This window comes from Pan paniscus, chromosome 13 (assembly GCF_029289425.2).
Source record: "Pan paniscus chromosome 13, NHGRI_mPanPan1-v2.0_pri, whole genome shotgun sequence".
Taxonomy (NCBI): Eukaryota; Metazoa; Chordata; class Mammalia; order Primates; family Hominidae; genus Pan; species Pan paniscus.
Genome location: NC_073262.2, coordinates 57,510,213 through 57,528,328, shown reverse-complemented (window position 1 = coordinate 57,528,328; position 18,116 = coordinate 57,510,213). Strand labels below are relative to the sequence as shown.

Here is an 18,116-nt window from a genome sequence, read left to right as displayed (position 1 = left end):
GATCCTCCCACCTCAGTCTCCCTAGTAGCTAAGATTATAGGCACATGCCACTATGCCCAGCTAATTTTTTAAAACTTATTTTTAGTAGAGATGAAGTGCCACTGTTGCCCAGGCTGGTCTTGAACCCCTGGGCTCAAGCAATCCTCCTGCCTTGGCCTCCCAAAGTGCTGAGCCTACAGGTGGGCCACCATGCCCAGCCTGTTTTAGATTTCTATGACACTTTATTTATTTAATAAGTACATGAGGTAAATACAGCAAAATGTTACTGTATCATTTTTTAAAAAAACCTCTGGGTCTGAGGTACCTGGGTTTGAAGAAACTTTCTGCTTATTTGCAGTATTTTTTCAAGTATCCACTGGACTCTTGATTTTTTAGCTTGTCTTTTTCATTTTTACCTCTTTGCCACTTAGGTATTTCTTTGTGCAACACTTCAAGTGTCTACTTTCCTCCACATTTTCTTCATTTTTATTTGTCCTTGCTTCCTACCTACTTTTTTTTCCCTCCTCTAACCAACACACAATTGTGACCACAGCTACTCCTTACACGACTCTCATTTTCCATTCACCACTTCTCCAAATGACAGCTAGGAAAAATGCAAACTCCATTGCACAAGACATTCTGTTAGGTTAGAAGCCATTGCACACAGTCATTGAATATTTATGTTCATGCATCCAAATTTTCTGGAATATGCAGTTGTTTTTAAAAGGGATTCTCTTTATTCTTTATACTTCCAGGGAGCAGAGACTATACCCCATGTTTGTGGATTTAATTAAAAACCCGCTAAACAGCCTCTCTGAGAATAAGTTTCTTTAAGTGTAAAATAGGGATGATCTTTACCATGCAGAGTTGTTCCTAATATATAAATAATGTGTGCAAGTCACCATGTACATGATTGACACATTCAGAGCTGGGAGAGGATAAATAGAAGCATGGATTTGATTCTTAGTAAACAAGGAGAATATAGTAGGTCCTACAGTATTTGTGCTCTATAGCATCTATTGGTCAGAAAAAGCCCAGATATTCTGAAACAGCTATAATTTCAAAAAATCTTTACAAGTAGATTTAAAAATCCCAAAGAAATCACAGTGAAACTGGAGAATATCTAAGTTAAAGAGAATATGCAAACATCCTCCTCTCTGAAAACACAGCATTCAGACATATAATAGACCTTTAAGCAACAAGAAAGTCCAGAAGAAAATTGTAAACAACAACAACAACAACAAAATATATTTTGAGGAACAACCCTAACAATTCTATTAAATGATAAAAGACCATCTGTATGGAACTCTACTAGGTCAGAAGCTGTAGCGACTTAGCTTTTCTAAATTAATTCTCTGAGGTGCCTGGGAGTTGGGCACATTACACATCACAAAACTCATCTGATCCAAGATTAAGAACACAGTTTTCTGTGAAACACAGGTGAAGCAACTGAATGCTTTATTAAAAGATGATTAGATATTTAAACAAAATTAGAAAAACTATGCGTTTGTCTGCTTTACTTACTGTAGCTTTTAAAACACTGGTTCAGCAAGGGGTAGGATAACCATGAAGCTTCCTCCAAGAAACGCAGGTCCTGAGTATCTGCATTATTAAGCTGACGTTTGGTATTGCTGAAGCATCTTACCAATAAGCAGCCAAAATAAAAGGAATTATCAAGGAATGACTTGTGATGAATTTAATGATTGCCTTTCAGGAATTAAGAGTCTTATGATAAACAAACTGAGTCAAGAAATGTGAATAATTAAGTGGTGAAGAGTGCAAAAAGGATGAGAACACTAAAAATTAAACCCAATCATGTTTCAAAAGTTTAATACCGTTTTTTATAAAATTGAACTTGCAGTATTGAATACATGAGTTTATATTTTTGAAACTAAATGACCTTTTACACTTAAATAATTATAGATTTCATGCCAGAAAATGGAATTAGGTTGATGCTAATTTAAATATGTACAATGTAATTCAAACATAAATTCTGAAGAATGTAAGAACTAATAGAATGTAAGCCAGCTTTCCCATGACCCCAGTCTTCCTCCAGTAGAAATACTGTAGTATGAGCCATTTTGTCCTGACAAAAAGGCTCTTTTCATAATATTTTAAGCCATATATAGATAAATTTAAAACAGCATAAGAATCTTTCAGAAATAATTAATGGTAAAATATCCTTATTTTTCATTTTGTATATATTTACAAAAGGGTATTTACATATTTCTGAAAAGAATAAATGTTCAAACTGAAGATAAGCATTATCAAAATAATTATGTTTCTTTTATTTATACCATTTTGATAAATAGAATGAAATATCTTACTATAACAGGACCTATATCATGAAAATGCTATAAAAAAGTTCTAGTTTCCACTTGTTATGTAGAGTTATTCAGTTCAATGATCACATTAGGTTTTCCTTTCCAATAGCCATGACATTGGTGGGCTGAAAATGATCTTGGCTTAAATTGACTTTTACTCTCTTTAATGTGAGCTCTTACAACTTCCAGAAATGGAAATAGCAGAGGTTAGGTTTTTATTCATTCAATAAAATGCATAACTTTTCATTACTGAAAGACATGTCACGAACATATTGAACAAATGTTACATGAAATAACTTTGGTAAGAAGTACTTCAGGCTGAAATATACGAAGCTGAGATGATTTTGCTTAGAATGATGTGTCAAAAAATCAGCAAAAGGAGAAGAAAAGCAATTCTTTATTTTTATCCAAATATATCAGACTTCATAATTTAGTTTCAACAAAAACTTCACCATATATCATCCAAACCAAGACATTGTAAGAGTGAAAGGGAGTGCTACCAATAATTACACAGGTACAACAGGTATAAACTGGAATTTTCCTGGGTAAACTGGGACCTATGATCAACCTAGAAATAAGGGTTAAACTGCAATTACATGCAGAAATCATACCTTTCCCACGCATGTGTGGAAAAGATAAAAAAAAACCATTCACTCAGATAAGGTAATTTTGACAACAGTAGCACTTTCTCATGAGATAGATTTCTGTTCACATATTATCCCCGTCCTAAGCCAGTCACATTTTCTAAAATAATCAATTTTTATTCCACACAGTTACTTTGCATTATGTTACCCTGTTTTTATTCTTTTTTTTTTTTTTTTTTTTTTTGATGTTGAGATGGAGTCTCGCACTGTCACCCAGGCTGGAGTGCAGTGGCAGAATCTTGGCTCACTGCAACCTCCGCCTCCCAGGTTCAAGCGATTCTCCTGCCTCAGCTTCCCCAGTAGCTGGGATTACAGGTGCCTGCCACCATGCCCAGTTAATTTTTGTATTTTTAGTAGAGACAGGTTTTCACCATGTTGTCCAGGCTGGTCTCGATCTCCTGACCTCAGGTGATCCCCCAACCTCCGCCTCCCAAAGTACTGGGATTACAGGCGTGAGCCACTGAGTCAGGCCTGTTTTCATTCTCTTAACTGATACTTTGATTGTCTGAAGTGGTCTTATTTGTTTTTTGTCTCCTCCCCACTCTCCTTCTGGTATACAGTGTTCATGGTGAGCAATGGCCTTCTCTGACTTAGCCATGTCCAAATCCCCAGGAACTAAAAATGCCTACGACATAGAAGGCATGCAAAAATTTTGTTGAATGTGTGAATATACTTGGAGAGTTTGTTTTTGGTTCCGTCTTCTCCTTGGTACCAAAGACAAATTAAAATGACTCTCCAAAGTAAATTATGGCTCTATTTAGTTTTAAGTTCTTGGACTAAATGATCTATGCACATTTTTTCCACTGCTGATAAATGTACCATGCCCTGTGGACCCCCTTCTCTCTCTGTCACTATTTTGTTTCCTACATCTACAAACTAAGAAAGCTTGGTTATCAATGGGTATAGGGCAATTTGCTCCATTCACAGTGGATGCACACTCCAGATTGATCATTTTGCCAGTAAGAATTCCCTGGTATATGTTTGCACCTACAGAATTTGGTTGATACAGAGGTAGCCAGAAGGTATTATTATAGTCAATGATTTAAGTGTTGATGTATTAATTTGCCAATAATAAAATTATCACAAAATTGTTAAAAAACAGGAAATAATGAGAGCCCAAACTAGCAATTAATAACTGACATATTAATGAGAATTTTTTTTAAAGTTGGGGCAGACTGAAATTACAATACTTAAAGAAGTTTTATAGGAAAACCCATGATATTCTGTTAAGGAGCACTTTTAAATTTTCATAAAAGTCTGCATTCCAAATTTTTATTTTGAAAGTGTTCTACTGATCACTAGTTTTGATTCCTGCTAATGAGTCATAAATATCAGACTTCAGGATTAGAAAAAACAGTACTGTTAAAATCATTTGGGTAGACTAGGGATCTAAGACACCAATAAAATCAGTGTTCACCAAAAAACTGTGTGTAAGATATCTTCAATTTATCATCTAATTTTAATTTCTCTCTGGTCTGTGCAAAAACTTCCTCCTGAACTATAAGTGACAGGCATGGGATAGGTTTCCTAGGTGAGGAAAAAGTCTATCCTGTTACAACAAATGCCATAAACAAGAAAACAGAATAAAAAAGAGACTCAATTAGACATACATATTTTAAGCATAAATATTTATCATCTGTTTCATTGCATTGTCATGTCTTCTTAAAATGATTGGTTTTTAAAATGGACAAAATTTCCAGAAAAAGAATGAAAATGTTTCCAATTTACTCAGTTTGAAACAGGGACAATTAATTGTGTAACTTCACACAGATTCTGATATATTCAATATAACTTGGCTACTGTCTATTAACATGATTCAGTGTTTGTTCAGAGCTCATCTTTGTATTAGATCATATACAAAACAGATTTCCAGATTTTAATTAGTCTAGGAAAGGAATAATTCTCAAATTAATCAACAATTATTTCTCCCCAGTACTAGCAACTTTTAAAAATCATAAGAAATGTTCAATGCTATACTGAGTACTGGTATGCTCTAAAATTTACAATTTAAACATGTAATGGTTATATTTTTGCAGGGCCATAGATAGCACAAACTTGTGTGATTCTCTCATATAAAATACAATTGAAAGCCTCCCAAGACCTTAAACAGCAGAAAACATTAAATCAGATTTTAAAATGACAAAAATTTAAGGCTAAAATATTTGGTATTAATAATTAATGCCAGTAGCCTTCCTACTCTAATAAAGTAAACATGCACAAGAACTACAACTTTGAACAAAACATCACAATTTTATCAGATATATATGTATGTATGTATGTGTATGTATGTGTATATATATGTATATGTGTGTATACATACACACACACACACAGACATATATTTAGTTTTATCGCCCTGAAAGCTATTCACTCATGTTTGGCTTAATACATATGTTAGAAATGTCAGGGAGAGTATCTCCCCTTTAAATATATATATATTTTTTTTCCAGAATATACAATATAAATATGCCATATATAAATCATGCCATAAAACTAAATGCAAAATTTGCACATTATTGCATGCTTGATGTGATAATACATGCCCGTTAATAACTTCGTTATGATGTCCTCCCTCCGTAACTGTTGCTTTCTGCACATTCGCAATACTTGGGAAAGGAAGGGTTCTCAAATATGCTTGTAGAACTGGGAGGAAAATATACTTTCAGATTCCTTAGGGAGAATTACCTCATCGCCAAATATTGGACTATTACTAAATCAAACATTAAATAATGCCTAAGGGAGTGCTTTGTTATGTGAAGCGATCAGAGTTCATTTTTCTTAATTTGGCTGGAAGGTTCCCTTCCATCCTAGCTGCTCCTCCAGCCATCTTTTGAAGCTTTGGTGGCAAATCAGCCACAGACTGGCTCATGGGATCAGATAACATCTTGGTGGTTTTAGATACCAGTTTTTCTTCTGAGTTGCCCGGAACTGAACTTATTCGTTGAAGTTTCATGGGCAAGTCTCCCAAGCTGTAGGCTTTTTCTGAAGTTGTAGAACTCATCCTCAAGAGTTTTTTGGGAAAGTCTTCTCTTCCAGTAATTTTCTGCAGCTTAGATGGTAGTTTTGTAGTAATATCATCTAGTCCATCTAAGCATTCCACAGAATTATGTCTTTCTTTGCTGTTAGTTATGGCTGGTGCTATTAAAGGGGACGACATGAGAAGCATTTCCTCCTGCTCTTTCACACTGTAAGGTGGGGTGGGGACTTCAAATGTTGCATGGAACTGGGAGTAATCAACTTTAAAGAATCCCTCTTCTAAGGAAATTACAGGAAAAAAACGATGACCCCAAAGAACTTCATCTTCAGTATATGATGTTCGAGCTTGACAAGTCATCCCTACAAGAAAAGAGAAAATTCTTGATAAATTATGCATAGTGGAAGCACATGTAAAGCCGGTTTGGCCTAAATAATTCATTTCACTTTCTTACCTACGTTTTGGACTGTTTATCTGAAGCCCGAATAATAGAATAGATTAAAAGTTGTACTCTAAGTTAATAGCTTTGATACATATACTTTCTTTCAACAAAAAACACAGGGTGATGATAGTATTCATGTTTGAAGGATAATGCATCATTACCTAAATATTAACCACAAACCAAAAGCAAAAGTAGCATAGAATAATCTCAGAACATACATGTCCCTATAAGGAGATAAGTGGGAAAATTATGTAACAATTTTTCATTGTTTAAGAAACAGTGTCATAAATAAAACAAATCTGATTTTGAATCTAAACTTTAATATCGTGTAAACTTAGAAAATATATTTAACTGAGTATCACTTTATTCTTCTGCAGAGTAAAGCACTGTCAACAATACCTGTCTCACAACACTGCTGTGACCATGAAATAACATATACAGAAATGTAAAATTTGTCATATAATATCTACAATAAGTGACTCAATTAATGGACGCTTACCTTTTTGTCTTTACGTAGCAAAGGATTGCTATGGGGGGTAGGAGGACAAAAGGTAACTCTCCCAAGTATTTGTTAAACAAATAAAAGGTGGTAATATTTATATGCTAGAAAAAGAAAAGTCATTGTGCTGGTTCTATTCTTTTGCATCTATAAGGCCAGAATAAACTTTTGCTCAAGTTTCAGAAATCCACATGCTAAAATCAGTGTTCTGGGCCATGTGATGTATCAAGTTCCATTCCTGCTCTAGGAATATCTGGAACTGGTTGCTGGCTATCATCAGATGTAAATTTTTTCAATTTATCAATTATGTTCCTTGGATATCATTTGCCTCATGGTATTCTAATTTACTCAATTTTGTTCTCTTCATAAATCATTTATTTCTATTGTGTTACAATCAAATCAGTCAACTTGTGAATATTCATTTTGTGAAGACTGGAAGTACAGGAATAAATTAAAACCATATATCAAGTTTCTGTCTCATATTTGTCAAAAGACACAATTTTCTGTAAATAGTAAAATTCACCAATTTCTCTACTTTAATAGAAGTCTAATAGACTTCTATTAAAGGCTATTAAAATGTAAGACAATGATGAATTTTAAAAACCATCCCCTCAATAATTAAGTGTAATTTAAATAAGTGATGATAGTTTTTCTTCATTCATTTCAATTCTCCCCCATCCATTATAAGTAATTTCTATTGTTTTTAAGCCTGGCATAGTTTGAAGGAAGGGATATTCTGTCTTTTTTCTAACTGACTAGCAATCAGACATACAATACATATAGATAATTAGGATATAATGCATAAATAAGAAGCCACATTTGAATCCTTCCAAAATCTTGCCTTATGAATATTCTGTTATATATTACCAAAGAATTAGTTGTTATCACTATATACTATGTTTTTTCAAGACACTTTTAAAATAAACTCATGTAGAAAATTAGTATCTATCATGTGGCTAGCACCGTGTTAGGTACTCTCTCTCTTCTTCCCTCTTTTTTTTTTTTTTCCATTCTAATCCTCAATATGGTCCTGTTGAGAAAATATTCTTGTATCTATTTTAAAGATAAGGAATTTAGTGCTCAGAGAGGTTAAGTCTCTTGACCTTTCTTGAGCACAGATCTAATAAGCTGTAGAGAAAAAAAGTATCATCCTATTTCTATGTGTGGGTTTTTTTTTAATTGTTGTTATTTTACTTTGCCGTAATGTCTCTAATATTTTAGTTATGAACTCAGTTATCACTTAAACTCTGTAATGGTGCAAATCTGACTATGATCAGATATCCGTGTTTATAATCAATTTTACGTGAGGAATAGCCCCAGAAACATTTATATATAAGATAATAAATTAGTTTTAAAATATTAAGTGTAAACACACACATAGCAGCATTCTGTATTTTCTAATAACTTTCTAGCCTCTAAGTATTTCATAAGAAAAATCATAGATTATCACTTAATCAGGAAAAATAAAAAATGTATTTCCTGATATATTTACTTGGTTTTATTTTGAGAAATTTAAAGATAAAAGTATCTAGAATAAAGAATAAATATCTGATGTCATTGTTAAGATAAGAAATAGTAAAACAAATAATGTGGAAGTGCCTTATATTTTCTCCCTAAAAGCAGCCACTGTCATTCTAAGTGTCTTTCCCATCCAAGACATTAATTTAAATTTAAGAAAAAATACTATAAATATATTTTTACTAAGTGATAATACTGCCTTACAATCTTTTTTATTTTTATGTTTTTCGAGATGAGATCTCACTCTGTCGCCCAGGCTGCGGTGCAGTGGCACCATCTCAGTTCATTGCAGCCTCAGCCTCCCTGGGATCAGGTGATCCTCCCACCTCAGCCTCCCAAGTGAGCTGTATTTCTTTGTAGAGACAGGGTTTTGTCATGTTACTCAGACTCATCTTGAACCCAGCCACTTTTTTAATTTTAAAAACTTCAATCATTGAAAATTGATGTCAGGCAGAATTATCCTAAGTAATGTTACGTACTCAATATAATTCAGTGTCTTAAAAAGTAAGGAAAGTTTGTAAGTTTGTCCTTTGATTAATATAAATAAATATTTACAATAAGTTAAAGTAAATTCAGGTTATGAAGTCTGTTCAATTATTTCTAACAATCACAAAGTAAATTTTGAAGTAAAATTTGATGATATCACCATCTTAGCCCATTTCATTTTGGTGGCTTTTTTTTATTTTCACACTGCGAAAATAACATTAAATAAAAAATCAAAATTTTGCCCCTGCTTTTACCATTACAATTGGGAAAATAAAATCTTATAAAATTTTAACATTGGGAAAACTGGCCATCAATTATTAAGGTACTTAAAGTGCTATGACATCTACAGTGGAAACGTGTATTCAAATGTTTGTTGGCATTAAAATACTTGTAATCATTGTTACTGAAATGCCAATGCATGATTTCAACTGAAAAGGAAGGTGGAGAATCTATTTTACTAGATAAAATTAACTTTACTTATTTTCACAGCAAACTCACATAAGTGAGGCAACATCTGAAATATAATTAAAAAGTTTATGAATCTGGCTGTCAATGCCACTATTAAATAGCTTGTGAAAATTACCTAAAGCTCTCTCGCCCTGTTTTCTCCTTTATCAACTAGAGATAACAACATATCTTCTCTTAGAAACCTACTGAAAGTTTGAAAGTAAAAGACATAGAACCTTGCTTGGTGTTTAGGTAATGCCCGTTAATGACTAGTGATTTATTGTTCTATAATAGTCACTTACATTTCCTGTTCTTCCTGAAAATTAGTAAGGTGCCTTAATATGTGTGATGAATTTTTACATCTTTGTAATTTATCCCATATTAGTAATATAGAATATTAAGAATTAAGTTTAAAAGTCACTGGCTATGAGATAACAATTATTTTTTTTTCAGATGGGCTCTTGTTCTGCCACCCAGGCTGGAGTGCAGTGGTGGGATCATAGCTCACTGCAGCCTCAAACCCCTGGGCTCAAGCAATCTTCTTGCCTGTTACTCCCAAGTAGCTGGTATGACAGGTACGAGCCACCAAGTCTGGCTAATTTTCAATTTTTTGTAGAGATGGGGTCTCACAAAAGGCTGCTCTCAAATTCCTAGCCTCAAGTAATCCTCCCACCTCAGCCTCCCAAAGTGCTGGAATTACAGGTATAAGTCATTATGCCCAGCCAGTAATTTGTTTTTAAAATTGTCAGACAATTAAACATTCAAAATATTTAAAAGTATAGAAAAAAGTTACATTACTGATATTTCCAACTTTTAGGGCTTCTCAACATTTTCCACCTAACTACCCCTAATAGCAGAAGAGACTAAGTATGGATATATGGGGTGTATTAAAAGGCTTGCAGCAAGCAGAATGGCTAAAATCAATGTTAACACTATGTTAATCATGCCAAGAACATTTGCCAGCACCTTAACCTTTGTTTGTTTTTCTACTGTTCCTGTCCTACTTTCATTAGATGTAGGTACCCAAATAGCAGACATTTCCAATTCACAATCATAGTTTTAAAATCTGGTTTCATCTCAGGATATTATGAATTTGCAATCAATATATGGATAAGGATATGGAAGATTTATAAATTGGATAACAGAAAAATGTCTATGTTTGCCAATCTGCATCTTAGACAATGAACTAAGATAAGATATAATTGAGAGAGTACTTCTTTTTGCAAAAGTTATCCCAAAATGGTGATGAAAAAATAAAATGCAAATTTCAACTGAGAAGATTTAAAGTAGATATCATTATGGTTTCTAAGAACATGCATGTACCATATCATTCTTCCTTCTAGAATTAGAATGCTTTATATTCCTTATTCTAATTAGTTATTTTAAAATAATCCATGCTTAGATTCATAATTGCAAATGCCATTTGAATTAAAATAAATGCAAGTGACTACTATTATTCAAAGGGTACTATGAGATTGCACCTCTTAGCCAGCAACACAACTGTTTGCATGTTTTAACCAGATTCCAGACTTGAACAAATGTGGTGAAAATCAACACGAGCTCATCTCTGTGGAAACTGGCAAAGCAACAGATGCTGCTACTGGAAATAGCTGGGACTTTTGAATCCTTAGATAAAAAACATTTTGTAAAAAAAAAAAAAAAAAAAAAGATTTATTCTGTGCATTGCATTGCAATATTCACAGATTTAAAAGGGTCTATATTATTGTTTAGTGTAATTTATTCCAGTATCAGTATGTCCATTTAAAATGGTAGAAGCAACATAGTCTAACCTTTTTATTTTTGACATTTTCCTTTCCTGATTCTGCCTCTAAACTGAACTAAGTCCATCCTTTTAACTGAATTAAACATTCATTCAAAGAACAGATCTGTGGAAGGTTTTAAAGTGAAAATGACAAAGTGAGTTGTTATTTGACAAGTCCTTAATTAAACTTTCAGGATATCTCTAACTCAGTTATTTTCCATTGTTTCTCCTAGCCGGGGATGGTGGATGTGTCACTCACACAAAGGGGGCACAATATGGTTAAAAACAATATAACCACAGGCCAAGGGAAATGTCTGAATGCTGTGACACAGAAAATATCACACAATCAATAACTTCTGAACATGGAGGCTTTATCTAAACCTTACCCAATATAGATGTGTTTGGGGGAGGTTGGGGGAGAGAAGAAAGGGAAGGAGGAAAGATAGAGGGATAGAGAGAATCAGACCCAGAGAGAGAAAAAAGAGACAGGAGAGAGAGCAAAAGAGTGTTCTCCTGTAATGGTAGCTGTGGCTGTGTTTTATCACACATACATCAAACAAAAGCAAAAAACAAAACAAAACAAAACAAAAAACAGAAGAGCAAATCCCTTTCAGTTAAGTCATGTAGTAATAATATCTCTATAGGATTATATGTCAAGTATCTCTCTAAGCACTATTTACAAGTTGTCTTTAATCCTCACAACTCTTCGAGGAAGAGACTGTTATCTCCCTTCCTATTTTCTAGAGGTGGAAACTGAGTCACAGAGGGATACAAGAGAGTAGCATCACATAGAGGTGATGCAGCTGGAAATTGAACATAAGAAATCAGGCTTGGCCGGGCGCGGTGGCTCACGCCTGTAATCCCAGCACTTTGGGAGGCCGAGGCAGGCGGATCACGAGGTCAGGAGATCGAGACCATCCTGGCTAACACGGTGAAACCCCGTCTCTACTAAAAATACAAAAAATTAGCCGGGCGTGGTAGCGGGCGCCTGTAGTCCCAGCTACTCGGGAGGCTGAGGCAGGAGAATGGCGTGAACCCGGGAGGTGGAGCTTGCAGTGAGCCGAGATCGCGCCACTGCACTCCAGCCTGGGCGACAGAGCGAGACTCCGTCTCAAAAAAAAAAAAAAAAAAAAAGAAATCGGGCTTGAGGATTCATGCTGTTAATCTCATCTCTCTATCAAGTAGTACTGTGTAGGCAAAAGAAGAAACAAAAGAGAGTTTATCACTAGTAGTATAATTAGTGAATATTCAAATTAAAGTGTCAACTTTTGGCTACAAAAGCATCAAGTCTGTGATTCTGTGGTCAAGGGGACCAGATTTGCCACAATAAAAATCAAAGCAAGTGATAAAAGAAATGAACCTTTCTTCAGGGATGAACACCAGAGGCACTCTGCACAACTCCCTGGAGTAAGTACTGTGGTGTCAGACGACCCTGGGGCCGCACCCCAGCTCTACCACCTATGCTGTTTACCTTTGGAATGGTGCTTTGCCTCTCTGAACCTCCGTTTTTCTAATCTTGAAAATTATATTAAGAATAGTACTTATATTCTAGGATAATTGGAATAATTTTATGAGATATTGTATGCAATGTGTTTAGCAATGTCTTAATAAATATTAGTGATATTTATTGTAGCTGCTATTACATGTGGAAAAAGTATGGGAAACCAATTGATGAGCGAACTTTTAAGAATTAAAATAATGAATGAATCATCTTCCTACTGGACGGGAAAAAGAAATATTTGCTAATGTGACTGTTGGTTAAAATTGCTAATTATAAACATAAAAATAATAGTGGTGATATTAATTACATATTGAGTAACAATGTGCCAAATAGTGTGCTATATAGGTTTTATATATTTTATCTCATTATCTCATCACAGCAAAACTGTAAATAAGATTTTATTATTTTCATACTTCCAGGAGAATGATAGAGCTTGAAACTTCAAGTAACAGAGAATAAACAGCAAAGCTAAGTCCAGAACTCATACTGATTCCCAAACCTAAGCTCTTAACAAATAACTTTACTATCTAATGACTTCCTTAGTGAAGCATATTACACCAAAACATAGAATTAAAAATTAATATTATTTGTACAAATATATATATAGGTGGTATATGTATATGTGTATATATATTTGAGTTGTTATTAAGTAAATTGTACACTGTTCATTTCTAGTGTGGCATCCAGATTTCTAACTACTTTCCTGAATAACAAAGCCTTTTGGTATCACTATAAGGATCTGAAGTGAAGAGATTCTATAGGACAATGCTAGCTGATATTCTGGTGTCCACAGTAAGTAAGTCATATCAGCCCTAGAGGCCAGTTGCAGAGAGGGTAAAGCATCGGTTTTAATGCCAGATGCACCTAACATCAAACACTGAATCCCAGCTCCACCAGTAATTAATATGTGACCTTACAAAAACTAATACATCTCTTTAAGCTTTAGTTTCATTATCTGTACATTAAGGCCCACCCTGCTGATTTTACAAGAAGATTGTGAGAATTAAATGAAATTAAGTGACATATGTAAACTACATGCACAATAAATATTGATAATTTTCTCTCAGAAGAATCCTTAATAACAGGCTATATGACTACAACTTTCATTTACACAGGCACATACACAGAAGAAAAAATCCTGAAAATTTAACCAAATAACATGTTAGTTTTTTCCATAAATCTATTCTATTATTTACTTCAAATTGGCAGTTGTTTTAATAACTGAATCAGCTAACAGCTTAGCATGCAAAGCATGTTGTATATCACCAAGTAACTTCCTGGTCCACCCTACATACTGCCCTGAGGATTATTAAATGAGGACTATAGCTGTTTCTTCTCTAAGGTACTTCCAAAATTTCACCCATCTTCCAAGATATATTAACTGTAACACTAACTTGGCATTCTCTGCATGCTCTCTATTGTGTTGTACTGAGCTGAACCCAAATGTAAAGTATAAACTTTCTGAAGAAGCTTATGATTTTTTTAAAATCTTTTTTATAAAACACAAAGACACTGCATACATTACAGTTCAATAATACTAAGGTTACTGGCAATAGGCTCTTTTGAGATACAGGTTGCAAAGCCATTAAGAATACATAAATTGCTTCCAGAAACTGCAGTTTTCAAAAAGATGGAATCTCTTTAAATCTCCACATATTCTGCTCAAAACAGACTTTTAGCGAGGAGTAGAAAGTTCTGGCATGCATTCAACTCAATATTATCCTCTATTATTTACAAGCACTTGGTCTTACAATGTGTTCTCAGACATCAGTTTGCCACTACTGCTCAAGCTAGGTCAAAGAATTTTAAAAAACTAAAAATAAAAAAAGAAGAAAAGCCCAGTTGTATTTGTCAGAAAATAAAGCTTCAATAAGAATTTTATAAACAAATATTTCAAATACAATACTTAAGGTTTCTAAGCTCCCAGAACAAAAGAAAAAATAGATTTTTAACAATGACCAACAGAACACAATGTTAGATGTTCAAAAAGGAAGATAAGTGCAGATGCTAAAGGCTCATGGTCAGGTAGAAAACATGACAGGAAATTCACAATCATATTGCTGAAAATATATTTAGGAGAGACAGGGAAATATTAAGCAAAAGAACATGGGCTTTGAATATAAACTTGAGATTGTTCCTGTTTGGATAACTCACTGTTAGTAAGACGTTGGGCATGTTATGATTATCTGAACCTTGACTGCTATAAAATATGGGTAGTAGCACTAGATAAAATATATAATGTATATGGTTATTGTGACTACAAATGATATCACCTATTTATGGGCCTACTATATTAGCTGGTAAATAATAAAGGTTCAATCACTGATCACTATTAGTCATGATTATTAAAGTTCCAATTAATTAAAAGATTAGTTCTGATATATTTTAAATAATTCTTTAGTGATCATTTAATTTCTCAGAAACAGATCAATGCATAGAATAATTTTCACCATGTTAATTTCTGGCAATTTGATACAGACTATGTTGTCTATATTTATCTGGAATATGAGGAAGTATATATAATGACGTGAGTAAAACAAACACAAGGAACTGAGCCCAGTCTGCTATCACTGTCAACCTGGCCTGCTCTGAACAAATTTGACTTAACTTTGTAGTAACTACTTTCTCAAAAATATAATTGATTTATCTGCTGTGTTGACAAAGCACTACCTTTAACTTCCTATTCTATTATTACTTTAATTAGAAGCATTGCAGAATTTGCCAAATTCACTTCCTTTTTTTTTTTTTTTTCTTTTTCTGAGACAGAGTCTCGCTGTGACGCCCAGGCTGGAGGGCAGTGGTACGATCTTGGCTCACTGCAACCTCCACCTCCCAGGTTCAAGTGATTCTCCTGCCTCAGCCTCCCAAGTAGCTAAGACTACAGGCACATGCCACATGCCCAGTTAATTTTTGTATTTTCAGTAGAGAAAGGGTTTCACCATATTGACCAGGCTGGTCTCGAACTCCTGACCTCAAGTGATCCACCCGCCTCAGCCTCCCAAAGTGCTGGGATTACAGGTGTGAGCCACCGTACCTGGCCTAAATTCACTTTCAACTGATTATTATTCCTTTAACCTAACAGTGGAAATGTCCCAGTCTCATCACACCTTTTTCTGCTTTCTCCTTATGGTATTTATTAAAGCATTGTTAATTATAGAATGAAAGCAATCGCTACCTAAATAAATTCATGCTGTTGCAGTAAGATACAATTTTTAGCTTTCAAAATATCTTAACTATGTAACTACAATATAATATAACTATTGTTGAAACAGACTCCATAAGACTGGTATCGGAAAAGATATTTTTCAGGCCCAGTGCGGTGGCTCACACCTGTAATCCCAGCACTTTGGGAGGCCAAAGCAGGCGGATCACTTGAGGTCAGGAGTTCGAGACCAGCCTGAACAACATGGTAAAACCCCATTTCTACTAAAAATACAAAAATCAGCTGGGCATGGTGGCACATGTCTCTAATCCCAGCTACTTGGGAGGCTCAGGCACCAGAATTGCTTGAACCCAAGAGGCAGAGATTGCAGTGAGCTGAGATTATGCCACTGCACTCCAGCCTGGGAGACTGAGCAGACTCTGTCTCAAAAAATATATTTTTTTCAAAAGAAAAATATAATAAATTTCTAGCTTAAGGCATTCCAAAATGGCCAAATAGGAACAGCTCTGGTCTACAGCTCCCAATGTGATCAACGCAGAAGACAGGTGATTTCTGCATTTCCAACTGAGGTACCTGGTTCATCTCATTGGGACTGGTTGGACAGTGGGTGCAGCCCAGAGAGGGCAAGCTGAAGCAGGCAGGGCAAGGCGTCGCCTCACCCAGGAAGCACAAGGGGTCTGGGGATTTCCCTTTCCTAGCCATGGGAAGCCATGACAGACTACCTGGAAAAATGAGGCACTTCTGCCCAAATACTGTGCTTTTCCCAAGGTCTTAGCAACCAGCAGACAAGGTAATTCTCTCCCATGCCTGCCTCGGAGGGTTCCACACCCACGGAGCCTTGCTCACTGCTAGCACAGCAGTCTGAGATCAATCTGTGAGGTGGTAGCCTGGCTAGGGGAGGGGTATCCACCATTGCTGAGGCTTGAGTAGATAAACAAAGCGACCGGGAAGCTCGAACTGGGCGGAGCCCACCACAGCTCAACAAGGTCCACTGCCTCTAGACTCCACCTCTGTGGGCAGGACATAGCTGAACAAAAGGCAGCAGACAACTTCTGCAGATTTAAACGTCCCTGTCTGACAGCTCTGAAGAGAGCAGTGGTTCTCCCAGCACGGCGTCTGAGCTCTGAGAATGGACAGACTACCTCCTCAAGTGGGTCCCTGTCTCCTGTGTAGCCTAACTGGGAGACACCTCCCAATAGGTGCCAACAGACACCTCACTAGGCAGTTGCCCCTCTGGGACGAAGTTTCCAGAGGAAGGATCAGGCAACAATATTTGCTGTTCTGCAAAATTTGCTGTTCTGCAGCCTCCGCTGGTGACACCCAGGCAAACAGGGTCTGGAGTGGAACTCCAGCAATCTCCAACAAACCTGCAGCTGAGGGAGCTGATTGTTAGAAGGAAAACTAACAAACAGAAAGGAATAGCATCAACATCAACAAAAAGGTCATCTACACCAAAACCCCATCTGTAGCTCACCAACATCAAAGACCAAAGGCAGATAAAACCACAAAGATGGGGAGAAACCAGAGCAGAAAAGCTGAAAATTCTAAAAATCAGAGGGCCTGTTCTCCTCCAAAGGATCGCAGCTCCTCGCCAGCAATGGAACAAAGCTGGATGGAGAACGACTTTGACGAGTTGACAGAAGTAGGCTTCAGAAGGTCGGTAATACCAAACTTCTCTGAGCTAAAGGAGGATGTTAGAACCCATAGCAAGGAAGGTAAAAACCTTGAAAAAAGATTAGACGAATGGCTAACTAGAATAAACAGTGTGGAGAAGACCTTAAAAGACCTGATGGAGCTGAAAACCATGGCATGAGAACTTCGTGACACATGCATAAGCTTCAGTAGCCGATTTGACCAAGTGGAATAAAGGGTATCAGTGATTGAAGATCAAATCAATGAAATAAAATGTGAAGACGAGGTTAGAGAAAAAAGAGTAAAAAGAAATGATCAAAGCCTCCAAGAAATATGGGATTATGTGAAAAGATCAAATCTACATTTGATTGGTGTACCTGAAAGTGATGGGGAGAATGGAACCAAGTTGGAAAACATTCTTCAGGATATTATCCAGGAGAACTTCCCCAACCTAGCAAGGCAGGCCAACATTCAAATTCAGGAAATACAGAGAACACCACAAAGATACTCCTCAAGAAGAGCAACCCCAAGACACATAATTGTCAGATTCACCAAAGTTGAAATGAAGGAAAAAGTGTTAAGGGCAGCCAGAGAGAAAGGTCGAGTTACCCACAAAGGGAAGCCCATCAGACTAACAGCAGATCTCTCAGCAGAAACCCTACAGCCAGAAGAGAGTGGGGGCCAATATTCAACATTCTCAAAGCAAAGAATTTTCAACCCAGAATTTCAGATCCAGCCAAACTAA

The 18,116-nt window shown here is 35.7% G+C and overlaps 1 protein-coding gene across 2 annotated transcripts in view; it reads right to left on the bottom strand.

Moving 5' to 3' along the window:
- Positions 1–2,682: 2,682 nt before the first annotated feature.
- Positions 2,683–18,116, bottom strand: part of KCNJ3 (potassium inwardly rectifying channel subfamily J member 3) — a 158,966-nt gene continuing 143,532 nt past the window's right edge. For both annotated transcript variants that reach the window (XM_003832718.5, XM_034954303.4), the window contains one exon: positions 2,683–6,283. In XM_003832718.5, coding sequence (XP_003832766.1) covers positions 5,697–6,283 — 587 coding nt within the window. In that variant the 3' untranslated portion in view covers positions 2,683–5,696. The remainder of the gene's footprint in view (positions 6,284–18,116) is intronic.